The 13,536-nt window shown below is 34.5% G+C and overlaps 1 protein-coding gene across 1 annotated transcript in view; it reads right to left on the bottom strand.

Annotated features, from left to right (window-relative positions):
* LOC145317712 (uncharacterized) overlaps positions 1-13,536 on the bottom strand; it is a 140,383-nt gene that overhangs the window by 14,657 nt on the left and 112,190 nt on the right. The window contains exons 19-27 of the mRNA XM_080158932.1: positions 12,373-12,442; positions 11,459-11,562; positions 10,735-10,839; positions 10,103-10,155; positions 9,595-9,725; positions 7,043-7,160; positions 6,536-6,639; positions 4,560-4,592; positions 4,418-4,485 (exon numbers count right to left, since the gene is read on the bottom strand). Coding sequence (XP_080015058.1) covers positions 4,418-4,485; positions 4,560-4,592; positions 6,536-6,639; positions 7,043-7,160; positions 9,595-9,725; positions 10,103-10,155; positions 10,735-10,839; positions 11,459-11,562; positions 12,373-12,442 — 786 coding nt within the window. The remainder of the gene's footprint in view (positions 1-4,417; positions 4,486-4,559; positions 4,593-6,535; positions 6,640-7,042; positions 7,161-9,594; positions 9,726-10,102; positions 10,156-10,734; positions 10,840-11,458; positions 11,563-12,372; positions 12,443-13,536) is intronic.

Here is a 13,536-nt window from a genome sequence, read left to right as displayed (position 1 = left end):
ACATATCCATACCCCAACTATAGAATATAATCTTACTAGGAATCGCATTAAGAAAAACCAAGGCAAAATAACAGTATATTAAAATGGATCTATGAACGTTCTGTTCATGATTAAAGAATTACTACACTTTCTAAATTGAACGTTATTATAATAGACCGACATTGTTCTCCCTTTCAGTGAAGGTCCATGAAAGGTTTTTAATAATTTTAAATAATGCGCAGATACTGCTGACTGCGGCTGCCCCGCGGATATAGCCGACAGCAGCTGCCGAGCCCTGATTTCTACTCTTCCCAGTGTCTAGCTCATTTATCTTTATGTTAAATCCTTCTTTTTATATCTCACTTATATAGGCATAGTTTTTAAATATATTTCTCTTTTGTTTTCAGAAAAAAATAAGTCTTTTTTACAACATTGGATATAGAATATACGTGGATATTATTACAGGGGAAAAATTGTCGTCAATTTAGGTTCCTAACATGGACATCACTAATCGGTCAATTCTTTTATCCAGTAGGAGGGGAGGGGATGTGATTAATGAAGTAATTTTAGCCAGCTACAAGTTTCACTTCATTACAATACATGATGATCTGGTGTAAGATCCAATTAATAATAAATCCATTATAGTAATACTTATCCATTTTTCTTGTAAAAAGTGTCATCCCTTTTGCCATGTGTGTAAGGTTATTGTATTCTTTTCTAAATCGGAAATCGAAATTTCTTTGGTGCGCTAGCCTTTTCTTCCTGCCCAGGTTTTTGGTCTTTCAATATTGAATTTATTTCTCATCTTTTTTTTTTGTTGATGCGACACATACACAACTTGGCCAGGGAACTAAAAGGATAAGGCAATGGCCGATAAATTGGTATACATCCCCAATGATGATACACAAATTACCAATTCTGTAATTTACAATTTCTGGTTGAAACGTTTGACACTCGACTTACTAAACCAACCAACCAAAATTCATTAAAAGTCCCCAAGGTTGTTAAGCCAACGAATAAGAATTATTATTACCAAACTTTAGGGACTAGTGTAATAAATAGCCTAATGTCCCCCTCCTTCCCTGCATATACAACTTTGTGTTAGAAACAAATACAGTTAGGGGCTTCAAACTACATTTACACAAATGTACTATTTTGTAATGGATTTAGAATATATGTGGATATTATAACAGAGGGAAAATAGTCGTCAACTGCTGTTTCTCATGTCATTTATTGGTCAGTTCGTTCATCAAGCAAAAGGGGAAAGGATGGGGCAATGGGGGTTATCGTTATTTTATTAAAGTGCATGAAAATCTGGTGCAACATCCAAGTGATAATAAATTTATTTACACAACTTTGTGTTAGGGGCTGAAAAACAGAAATTTGATCTGGGATACGTATTTTGTCCAATTTTTAGCAGTTTCCTCCCTCAAAGTAGGGTAAAATTGTTATGAAGAGGGCAAATAAATTTTTTCTCTCTAAAACTCTTGATGAATCCTGCGGCACCCTCAAATTGGTTAGGGAGGGATAAATACCCTGTTACATCCCACCACCCTTGGACGTCCCTGACAACCCCCCCCCCTCCCACACACCTCTCCAAACTTTAAAAAAAAAAAATAAATTGAATTTTCGTGTGTTAATGTTATACCCTAGGAAGGTTATCTGATTTCTGGTATTTTCCTGTCTTCATAAGGTTTCATCTTGTTATTTTTCTTTTCTGAGCTGATTCTTTAAATCATTTTAGTGGTGAGCCAGATCGGGGTGAGCCAAATTTTAGCCAATCACAGCGCGGCATTTCATAAAATGCTGTGCTCTCATTGGTGGAAAGTTGGCTCACTCTGATCTGGCTCACCACTAAAATGATTTAAAGATCCAGCTCTGTGTTTTATTTCTAATACTATTAAATTAGTTTCAACCTCCTAACTGAAACATAAATATAATCACTTAGAATTCAGGTATTGGGAAATATCTTAGATTCTTCTGTGAAAGCAAAATGCTAGTTTTACAGGTTAGGCTATCTGGCATTTAAAGTATGCATTCTTAATTTAGTATTATATTTATTAAAAAATATTAATCAATAATACAAAGTAGAACGATGTCTGTCCGTCTGTCTGTCCGTCCGTCCGTCTGTCTGTCTGTCTGTCTGTCCGTCCGTCCCTTAAGATATCGGTAACAACTGAACCGATCGGATTCTACTCTTAAGGGAATATACCTACTGGTCCTGTGGTGGTTTTAGGCTATTTTCTTGGGGGGTGGGACACCCCCAACCCCCCCAAAAACATAAAATCCCCCCAATATTTTTTTGTAGGGGATTTCCTTGGTCCTTTTACGTATTTCGCCCATTTTTTTTTATCACCTCTTGGGGCAAAGCCCCTAGAGGCTAGGGGCGAAGCCGCTAGTATAAACTAAAAAGCAGTGTTTTGGTAGTTTTTTGTTTTTGTACTTGTTAATTTTGTATTCATTCTCGATTTATTTAGTCTCTATAATTGATTAAAAATATTTAACATAGAATTGCTTATTCCTTTATTTCTGATCAACAACACACACACTAACACACACATACACAAACACACACATACACACACTCACGCTCATAAGAAAGTTAATTTCCACTTTCATTAGGAGTACAATACACTGTCACTGGTTTTTAAAAGCGAAGCTTTTCTATAATTGGGGTCGGTCCTTCCGTCCGTCCAATACAGATAGCTTTTTTCGTTAATTTAGGCATGTTAGAATTGTCCTATCGATTTCAAACTTTGCATGATGATTCCTGTAGAAGTTACGATTTATCAAGCGTAACAACTCTACAATCATTACCAGAATGACCGTACATCCATTTTACACATGTTTATTTTTTACTTTTTTAACAACAAATTTTTATGTCATCTAATCATCCGATTGTTCTGATTTTTTGTATACTGATTTCTGGAACAACAAAGTATAATATTATAAGCAAAGCAACTCTATAATCAAGTCCTGAAAATGTAAGTATGTCCATCAACATTATCCTGTATCAAGAAGTTTTTAATAGTTATTTCTCGTATCGTATTATAAACGGCTTTCCGCGGATATAGAATGTACAATTATAAGATTAAAACTAGTTTTTTTAGCCTTGAGGTGACGAAGTCACCGGCTAAAAAAACTAGTTTTAATCTTATGATTGTACATTTCTATATTTGTAGAAAACTGGATATAATACGATGCTAGACATAGTTTTTTCGTATGGATGAGAACCGGTTCCTATCCACCGGATTCGAATGAATACGAGAAATAAATTTACTCGCAATTTTGCTTTGACCCTAATTTATTTATATTCTGCTTATTCAGTTCTGACTCTATACAATTGTTAATGTCCGTTTGTCCTACCATTTCAGAGCTTTGCTTTTATGGATGTTGTCATCCTTGTTACAGTGTAGCCACTATAGAAAAGTTTAATTTGAAGGCGATTTCACTTAAATTGTCTTCTTGAGCTTATTTTCCATTTTCCCACATTATTTTCAATTTATTTCAGATAAAGAACCCATTTGAATATTGTCTTAATAGATAATTACTTATAAACTCAATAGACATAATATATCTAGATAATCCATCTGACCCCAATATTCGTCAAACTTAAAAAGGAATTCAAGACATTCACCTTTGTTTATATATTTGCATTTAAGTTATATAAGTTGCGAAATATTTTCCAGGATATAATTTCTTGAGAGCTAACTTATCCTAAGGAATCTTATTATTCCTAGCTAACTTATTAAAGGTTTTGTCATTTGCTTCACGCTATAGTAGGAAATAAATTTTACACGATATAATTTCCCCTAGAAAAGCTTTATCTTAAGAACAGCAGCTATTTATAGCTAACTCATTATGCGGACGAAATGAAACAAAATATGCCACTTTCCTATTAAAATCTGTACACAATTTCAACCAATGACTTGTCTGGAATGTGCGCCCACTGTTCTCCTATTGGCTGATTTAGAGAGTGTGTCTCTAGATTATCTCTATTCTCATATATAATCTATGAGATATCTAATTGATAAGAAAACTTAACTTAACTGATAAAAAAACTTAAACTAAAGGTCATGCCTAATTATTACATTAAAAAATAGATCCTGGGTTAAGCTTTAAATAAATGTATTTATTCTTGTTTTATACAGACATTTAAATTAAGCTCATATCCAACGTCTAAGTTTAAAGATAACAAGCAAGTGACTCCATCAAAGAATCTCTCAAAGTACGTACACATTAGTTGGGGGGGGGGGGGGATTACTCCATCAAAGAATGACTCAAAGTACGTACAAATTAACCAGTACAGTGGGGGGGGGGGGATTATCCATCTAAAATTTTTGGAAACATATTAGATTTTAACCCTCACATTTTTTTGGGTAAGGTACTACCGTCGCACCCCCCCCCCCTAAAAAAAGCGATAGATAAATATTCTTACCTATTAAGACCAGATATGATTTGAGTTAGTTGATTTGGATGTTGAGTTTCCACTCCCAGTACTGGTACCTCCCCAGTCATCAGAGTTGTTTCTACTTGTTCCTAAATATATTATACTGAGTTTCCACTCCTAGTACTGGTACCTCCCCAGTCAACAGAGTTGTTTCTACTTGTTCCTAAATATATTATACTGAGTTTCCACTCCTAGTACTGGTACTTCCCCAGTCAACACAGTTGTTTCTACTTGTTCCTAAATATATTATACTTAGTTTCCACTTCTAGTACTGGTACCTCCCCAGTCAACAAAGTTGTTTCTTCTTGTTCCTAAATATATTATACTGAGTTTCCGCTCCCAGTACTGGTACCTCCCCAGTCAACACAGTTGTTTCTACTTGTTCCTATATATATTATACTGAGTTTCCACTCCCAGTACTGGTACCTCCCAAGTCAACAGAGTTGTTTCTACTTGTTCCTATATATGATATTTTTTAATTCGACCCAACAACCTATTTTTGGGTTTTAAAAAGTTAAAATATTATATTTTTCGGGGATGGACCGAGGGGGCGGGGGGTTGCCATTTTTAGGTACCATTTATCTTGGGAGAGCTTGGATCCCCCCCTCCCCTCCCAGGACTTAAAAGAAGCTTCAATGTAGTAAAATTATATTAGATCTGAAGTTAAGATAATTCCCTAAGAAATTTTTATTTCATTTTAATATCTTGATTAATTATTCTTTTAAGTGCTATATATCTTGTAAGTTAGGATTAAGTTAACATCTAAAAAAATAAATTAAAAAAAACTTCTTAGGGCCTAATAGAAGCTTCTATGAAAAAAGCAGGTAGCGAGATTATTTGTACAGACGGTCAGACAGTCATCCTTTTACTTTTTTTAGGAGAACAATGATTCAGATATAGATTCTTACAGCTATTCTACAAAAAAAGTAAAAAAAATATTATCAAATAATCTAGACTATACATTTCTTTTTAAAATTTCCTGAAATAAAATATGAATTTACGCAAATTGAGTAAATGTTTAAAATATAGTTTAAACTGGAAGGTAGTACTTAAGATATTAAATATTTATTATTCTTAACAAGTTTAGAAAAAGTAAGTTAACTCTGAGTACTCAGTACATATCTTTTTTTCTTTTATTTTAAAGCTTTTCCTCTTTACAATGTACATATTTGGTACTGTGACAAGAATATCCTATAATCCTATAATATAAAGTAGTAAGGTGTTTTTTTTGTCTGTAACGAAGGATCTAGCTAACTGCTAAACTGATACGGTTCTCCTTTAAAATATAGCTTCTTATTGGTCATAGGAATGTTTTATGGCTATTTTGGAGGAGGGTATCAAATCCCCTCCCACCCCAAAAAATTGCCTTCAAAAAATGTTTTTTTTCCTTTTCCTTTTGGAATTTAAAATAAAAAATGAGGGGGTGGGGTTGTATTCGAGCCCCCATCACCCCAAGTGCCTTTAGAGGTCTCTAGTCGCGGAGCTACAAGATATTTATCAAACAATAATAAATGCTTCTGTAAGTAATAGTCTTCTTTTTTGTGTAGATTCTCCTATCTAAAGGCCCTTTTAAATACCAAATTGACAGCTTTAAACATATTCTATTAAAGTTTTTTTTTATCTGCCACATTAATTAAAACTGACTGTTAAATTATGCCTTTGCTTGACAGCTTTTAAAGTAGGGTTGCTTTATTTATTTCTAGAAATCCTATATATTTTAAATAGATACATCTGTTTACAAGCATGCGATTCTTCTATTGCTGCAATACATATGGAACAAACTATACTTGTTTTTATATAAATAATGTAAATTAAATTCTAGAAAATTCTTTGAAAATTTTTGTGTAGAATTTAAAGCATAAGATGTATTTGTTACCTGATCATGAAAGTAAAAGAATAGAGGGGACAGGAGTTAAATAGCTGTACATTCACGGGGTTGGGACCCTGTGCCGAATTTCAATTGGGTTTTTGAATATCAGCCTATAGATCGTAAGACACAAATCGATGCATCAGAGCAGAAAGCAATTTGCTAGCAGACGAAAAGGGACCAACCACTGGAACCAGGTAGTTGTCTGGGTTAAACATCTATAGATATAAAGTTATTACCTGATGAAGTCTTATTTTGGACATGAGTTTTCTTTTGCTTTGCGCCATGGGGTCGGGGGACGGAGTGTGCTTTCTACCACTTGGAGAGGCTGCAGGCTCGGGTCCTGGCAAATTAAATGAGATAATTTCTTCAAATATAAATATGTTTTCTATCTATGTGTTTTTATGTCTATCATGTCATGTTTGTCATGTGTCTGTCATATATGTTGTCATGTCATGTCATGTTCTATTTGCTCTGTCTGTCATATCATTTGTCATGTCATGTCATGTCTATTTTGTTTTCACGTCTGTCTTGTATCAGTCTGTGTATCAGTCTGTGTATCAGTCTGTGTATCTGTCTTTGTATTAGTATGTGTATCTATCTATCTATCTATCTATCTATCTATCTATCTATCTATCTATCTATCTATCTATCTATCTATCTATCTATCTATCTATCTATCTATCTATCTATCTATCTATCTATCTATCTATCTAATCTATCTATCTATCTATCTGTATAAGTACCTGTTGTATCCATATCATGTTCCTTATCTAGGAAAGTCATGATATATTTAGAAATTTGATGTCCAGACTTGCTCTGGTCAGAAAACTGTGACAACTCCTTGTTCAACATCCGTCGAAACTAAAAAAGCAAGTTTAGTTTAAAACACTTATTCAATATATGTAGAATGGACTTGGATATTATTACAGGGGAAATATGGCGTAAATTTAGGTTGCTAATATGGACATCGTTTATTGGTCATTTCGTTCATTCGTATGAGGAGAGTGTATATGGAAAAGGGGGCCGGGGGGATGGGGTTGTTGTTACTTTTGCAAACTACAAGAGTTTATAATAATCTGGTGTAAGATCCAAATAATAATGAAATGAAATAAGAAATGGTTGACATACTAGCAAAGACACAGATAAACTTTTGGAGATCGTTGTTTTGGTGGTCCAAAGTTCTTTATCTATAATACAAAGTAGAATGATGTATGTCCATCCGTCCGTCTGTCCTTAAGATCTGGTAACCACTGAGACGATCGGATTCTACTCTTCAGGGAATATACTAACTGGTCCTGTGGTGGTTTTATGCTATTTTCTTGAGGGGGAAACCCCCCCCCTAAAAAAAAAAATTTCCCTCAATTTAAAAAAATATGTTTGAAATTAATGGCTGTATCTCAGTTTTTTAAAAAATATGTTCAAAATTAGTGGTTGCATCTCCAATTTTTTTAAATTACCTCTTGGGGGAAAAGCCCCTAGAGGCTATGGTGAAGCCGCTAGTAAAGATTAAAAAGCATTATTTTAAAAAAAGATTATGGAGAAATTAGAATCTATATGCCAAATCAAGACTTATAAAAATAACTTAAAGTTCTAAAGCCAAAACAAATAAGAGATCATTTTTGTAAAACATTAGTTCCAGTATTATTTACAGCCAATGTCCTCTTGCTCTCAGGCTTAATATAAGCATTTAAGTTATTGTTATTTTTAATGAATTAATTCGTAATGAATATAGAAGTTATATCTCTTGAACCAACACCAGCAAATAAAAGAACCTCCCTCTTAAATTTTTAGCTTGAAAATGTGTTTCTAGACTCTTCTTGGAGCCCTGTCCGCAGATTTTCTTTTAATCTAACCAAACCTAGCATAAATTTAAACACTTTTTTGTTTGTTTATGGTCCACTTTCGTTTGCAGTAAAACTGCCTAAATTTTGCATCGAAATTAATTATCTTGCATCAAATGCTATTATGTTAAACTCTGTAATATAATATAAAGAAAAGATGCTATTAAGATAATGGGGTGTAATCCCTTTCGTGGCAACGCCCCTTAAGGGGCATTTCTACCTATTTTCACAGTAGCTTTTCTCCTATTTTTAGCCCCTGAGCTGCGGGGGGGCTCTAACCCTGCTGGGCCACCTGCCTAACCCTGCGGGGCAATCACCTAACCAAATATAACCTAACTTAACCTAAAATAACCTATCAAAAGCCATTTGGAAAATACGACAAACCGCCCCTTCAGAGGCGTTTGCACGAAAGGGACTCTAACCAGATAATGTAATCTCACCTCCCTGTATAAATTCAACAAGGAAATGATGTTAAATTCTCCCGGCCATAAATTGCAAAGGATTTAAATGAAATGAAATTCCAATATTAAGGCCGAAGAAGCAAAGCACAGGTTTTAGGGTATGCATGAATTTCAGTGTGTTTGTGTGGTTGTATTGTGTTTGTGTGTGTGTGTGTGTGTGTGTGTATGTATGTGTGATATTGAAATTTTAAACAAATTTGAAGGTGAGCATTATCGGTAAATTTCAAATACAAAATTTATACAAAAAGATTTAAGATGACTTTATCTTGATTTATTATTTGAATTTGTTTTGAAGGCCATATATTTTACTGGAGGCATGTCTAGTAAACTTCTGTATGTCTGTATTGTTTCTAGCTGGTGGAGTTTACCTGTCCTAAATACCTACCTTACTGGAGGCTACCTGTCTTAACTACCTACCTTACTGAAGGCTACCTGTCCAAACTGCCTACCTTACTGGAGGCTACCTGTCATAACTACCCACCTTACTGGAGGCTACCTGTCATAACTACCTACCTTACTGGAGGCTACCTGTCTTAACTACCCACTTTACTGAAGGCTACCTGTTCAAACTGCCTACCTTACTGGAGGCTTCCTGTCATAACTACCTACCTTACTGGAGGCTACCTGTCCTAACTACCTACCTTACTGGAGGCTACCTGTTCTAACTACCTACCTTACTGGAGGCTACATGTCCTAACTACCTACCTTACTGGAGGCTACCTGTCATAACTACCCACCTTACTGGAGGCCACCTGGCATAACTAACTACCTTCCTGGAGGCTTCCTGTCCTAACTACCTACCTTACTGGAGGCTACCTGTTCTAACTATCTACCTTACTGGAGGCTTCCTGTCATAACTACCTACCTTACTGGAGGCTACCTGTCCTAACTACCTACCTTACTGGAGGCTACCTGTTCTAACTACCTACCTTACTGGAGGCTACCTGTTCTAAATACCTACCTTACTGGAGGCTACCTGTCATAACTACCTACCTTACTGGAGGCCATATCTGACACACTCCTGTGAGTCTGCATTGTCTCTAGCTGGTGGAGGCACCAGTCCAACTCCTCCAGTGTGTCCATGGCAAGGCGCATATTTATACTGCTCAGGCTTCCATTTTCATCTTAATCATGAAAGACAAATAAACAAGGATAACATTATCCATAAGTAGCAAAGCATAAGAATATTGACAAGGAGATTAAGTAGCATTTGTTGTAATCAATAATAGAGTTTTGGAGAAAAAATCACGAAACCTTTCTCACGTATCTTTTTATAGATTTTAATATTCATATTTTATTTGATGACTGACAGACTGAAAGATTGAAAATCGGACCAAAAATACCAAAGACATGAAGAAATATGTGAAAAATAAAAAAAATACTTGTCCTTTCATCTACAGATACAAAAATCAATTAGAACGACGGGAAATTTAATTGTTTTAATATTACAATATTATGTTTTTTTAAATGTATTAATTTATACGAAAAATATAATTTTTACCTGTTTTACTTAAATTTGTGGACGAGCTGTTCATATAGTGCTTGGATTGATTTCTAAAATTAAGATTTTTAAGAATTTTATATCATCAGTGTTTAGAATTTCATTTAGTAATCATTATTAATATATAAAAATCGAGGAAAATAACATACAGAAGTAGTGAAGCACAAAAAAAGGAAATCACCTTCCAGTGACATTGAATTGAAAATCTAACTGATAATCAAGTTACCTTATTCGCAGGCTTAATAACTTTTGTTACTTTTATTTCATTTTAATTTGTTGGTTCCAGACTAGACGTGTTAAATACTGTTCTACCAATAATTGTAATCTACAGAAGGGGTAATTTTGTTTATCGTCATTTGGGATCAATTTATCACCCATTATCTTATCCCTTAAGATCCCTGATAACCCTAAAAAGATTTTCAGATTTTTTTCGAACCTCGTAAAAGTGTCGAACTATGACGTCAGAAAAAAATAACAATTAACCAATGAGAAGCCAGTATTCACTGTAATTAACCAATGATAAAATATATAGCGGTCTCTCATTGGTTAATTGTTAATTTTTTCTGACGTTATAGTTCGACACTTTTACTGGGTTCATTTTTTCTCTCCAAAAGGCCTGAAAAATGCCCCACCTCTGTTGAACTGGAATATTAGTAAGGCTGATATAGTTGGATCTGACCGTCCGTAGGCTCGCCAGAATCTGGGCAAATGGGGTCACTATCAAGTCTTCGGATGGCCTAAAATAACAATAAACAAATCAGGACATATTTTTTAAAGGTCAAACTTTGGGCCCAATATATGATCAGAATGCTATTATTTGTCAGAGTCATGGTTATGCCTTGGTCCTTAAGCGTTAAAATTATATGTTATGGGGATGAAAGCATCAATAAAAATATTTGACCAATTTTTTTTCCATCAAACCCCCTTTTTTTAATCAAAACTTCTACACCCATGGTGCTATGACTATGGGACTATTCTAACCTCAACTTAACCTAACCTCTCTACAAAATAAGCTTACAAAATTATTTTTTTTCCTTCAACATTTCTATTGTGATTTCTATACGATATGTTGAAAACGCCGCATACAATGTTCATAATAGTTATTTATCGCTTTCTGCGGATATAAAAATGTACAATTATAAGATTATAGCCAGTTTTGTTAGCACCGAGATGGCGAAGGCAGGGGCTAAAAAAACTGGTTTAATATTATGATTGTACATTTTTATATTCTTAGAAAACTGGATATAATACGATACGATACATGATTTTTCAGTGTTGCTGCGAACCGGATCTTTTCCACCGTATATTAATCGGTTTAGAAGCCATTCGATCTGGAAGTTGAGTTTTTTCACTCACCCAAACTCGCTGGCGACACTGGAGGCCCTGGACATTGAGATGGGACTCGCCACCTCATACTCGCTTTCAGACTTGTACAGAAATGATTCTCGGCGCTGGGAGGACTTAACAAAAAAATCGTTTAGCGCAAATTTTACATAAAAATGATTTCGACTAAGTCTTAAATCTAAACACGTTTTGGTGATTTTGATTGCCATTTTTGAGTCAGGTTTAGACTTCTAGCTGATTTTTATAATTGTAAAAAGTTGATTTCCCTGAGGCATACAGGCGGCTGAGACGCAGTTGCCGAGCCCTGGTTTGAAAATGTCATATACTTAAAATTTTGATTTGATTAAAATAATAAAATGCATAGTATAACATTCTTAACTCTGCATTTGCGCAATTTTATAGCCATTCGTAGTTTCTTAAAGTTTCTTCTTAAATATTGTAAGCTTGTTATGCCTGTACAGTGTACACTACTTAAAGACAAAGAAAGAGGGGGGAGGGTTGCGGGGGGGAGGTGGTAAAACTATGCTAAATTCTCATAAAGCAAAGAAAAAATACGAATTTTCTATTATTTTTAAATATATCTTCTTGATACATGTTTAAAAAAGGCTAAATTAATTTTTTAGGAGGTTTTTGTAAATGTACTAAACACCTTGCTTTACGGGATCTCTGTAAAGTTAATTTCCCCCTTTATTCTTGTTCATAGATGTCATTCAGTGTGTTTAATTTATGAATAACTTGTTGCTTCGTCACTAGGGAGGGCAAAGAAGTTCAAGAAAATAGCATAAAACCAATCCCAGACATATATCAATCTTACCACAAAAGTACAACTATTTTGGATCAGTATTCTCCGAGATCTTAAGCTTCAGACCAAAAAAAACTTACTACTTTATAATATTAGGATAAGTAAAAGTTATTACATTGTTTACCTGAAGAACCAGACCAGGATACCCTTCCAGAGGACTCCGGCCAGGTGACGCGCCACAGTCAATATCAAAACTAAAATAATAAAAGAAAATTTATAAAATGGTAATTAAAGTTTAATATTTTCAAACTTTTTAAGGTGATTATTTGTATTTGCTACCTATTCTAAGTTTTACAACATATTGTTAATACATATATTCCTACAAAATAATGAAATTCTTAATTAAAAGAAAGACAAACATATATTCTTAAAGTATATATCAAATACAGGCGGTTTCCTCAAATAGCCTTGCTGAGCTTGGAAAATACCCCCCTCCCCTCCCCTACCCTCCACCTTATTTTGAAATAAAAAATTGAAAATAAGGAGGGGAAGGGGCTTAGTATTCTTTTCTGTTGGAAGGGGGGGGGGTTGTTTTTTGTTTTCTTTTTCTTATGTCATGTTAGGTAAACCCTCCCCCCATATTTTCTTTCTCCTTATTTTTTTTAAAAAAAGAGGGCGGGGTTCCTGTGCTAGCTACACAGTACACACTTTAACGGGAAACATCCGAAATATATTACAAACACAATTTCATAATACTATTAATATATGTTATTTATAATTATGTTAATACACAAGTACACGTACATTTTCTAGAAATAATATAAGAAAATATTTTTGTTTACAGCTAGGCTGTACTGGTAATAGTGGAATAATGACAAAAACAGGGTTACTAAGGAATTGGACAATGGACGATAAATAAACAGTCTAGTCTTTAATATTATATTTGAGGGGAATAAACGGTTGTAGATTTAATTAATAATCATTGTCTGCAATTTTAACATTGAAACATGTCTATCACCAAAGCTCAATTACTATGAATCGAGATGCTGATTATATTTTACCTTGGGTTTGGCGAAAACGAGCGTTGAAAACGCGCCAAACCTCGAAATTTGTGGGACCTGCCGACCCCGCCGCCGTACAGCTGATTGCTGTCACTGTTGCGCCTCTGCCTATCCTGCTGCCGCGGCGGTACCATCAGCTGACCGCTGCCATTGGAGGGGATGCTCAGCCGGTCAACGGCTGACCCCACTTCTACTGACTATATTATAAGACATTTTAGAATTGATTTAATCCTCTATATTAATTTTAGATAATTTAAAATTTATTTCAATTTTCCCTAATATTTAAC

Source organism: Acartia tonsa, chromosome 4, assembly GCF_053477335.1.
Source record: "Acartia tonsa isolate MP-2025a chromosome 4, ASM5347733v1, whole genome shotgun sequence".
NCBI classification, from domain to species: domain Eukaryota; kingdom Metazoa; phylum Arthropoda; class Copepoda; order Calanoida; family Acartiidae; genus Acartia; species Acartia tonsa.
Note: the sequence above shows the minus strand (reverse complement) of the source record. Positions and strands in the feature narration are given on the sequence as shown.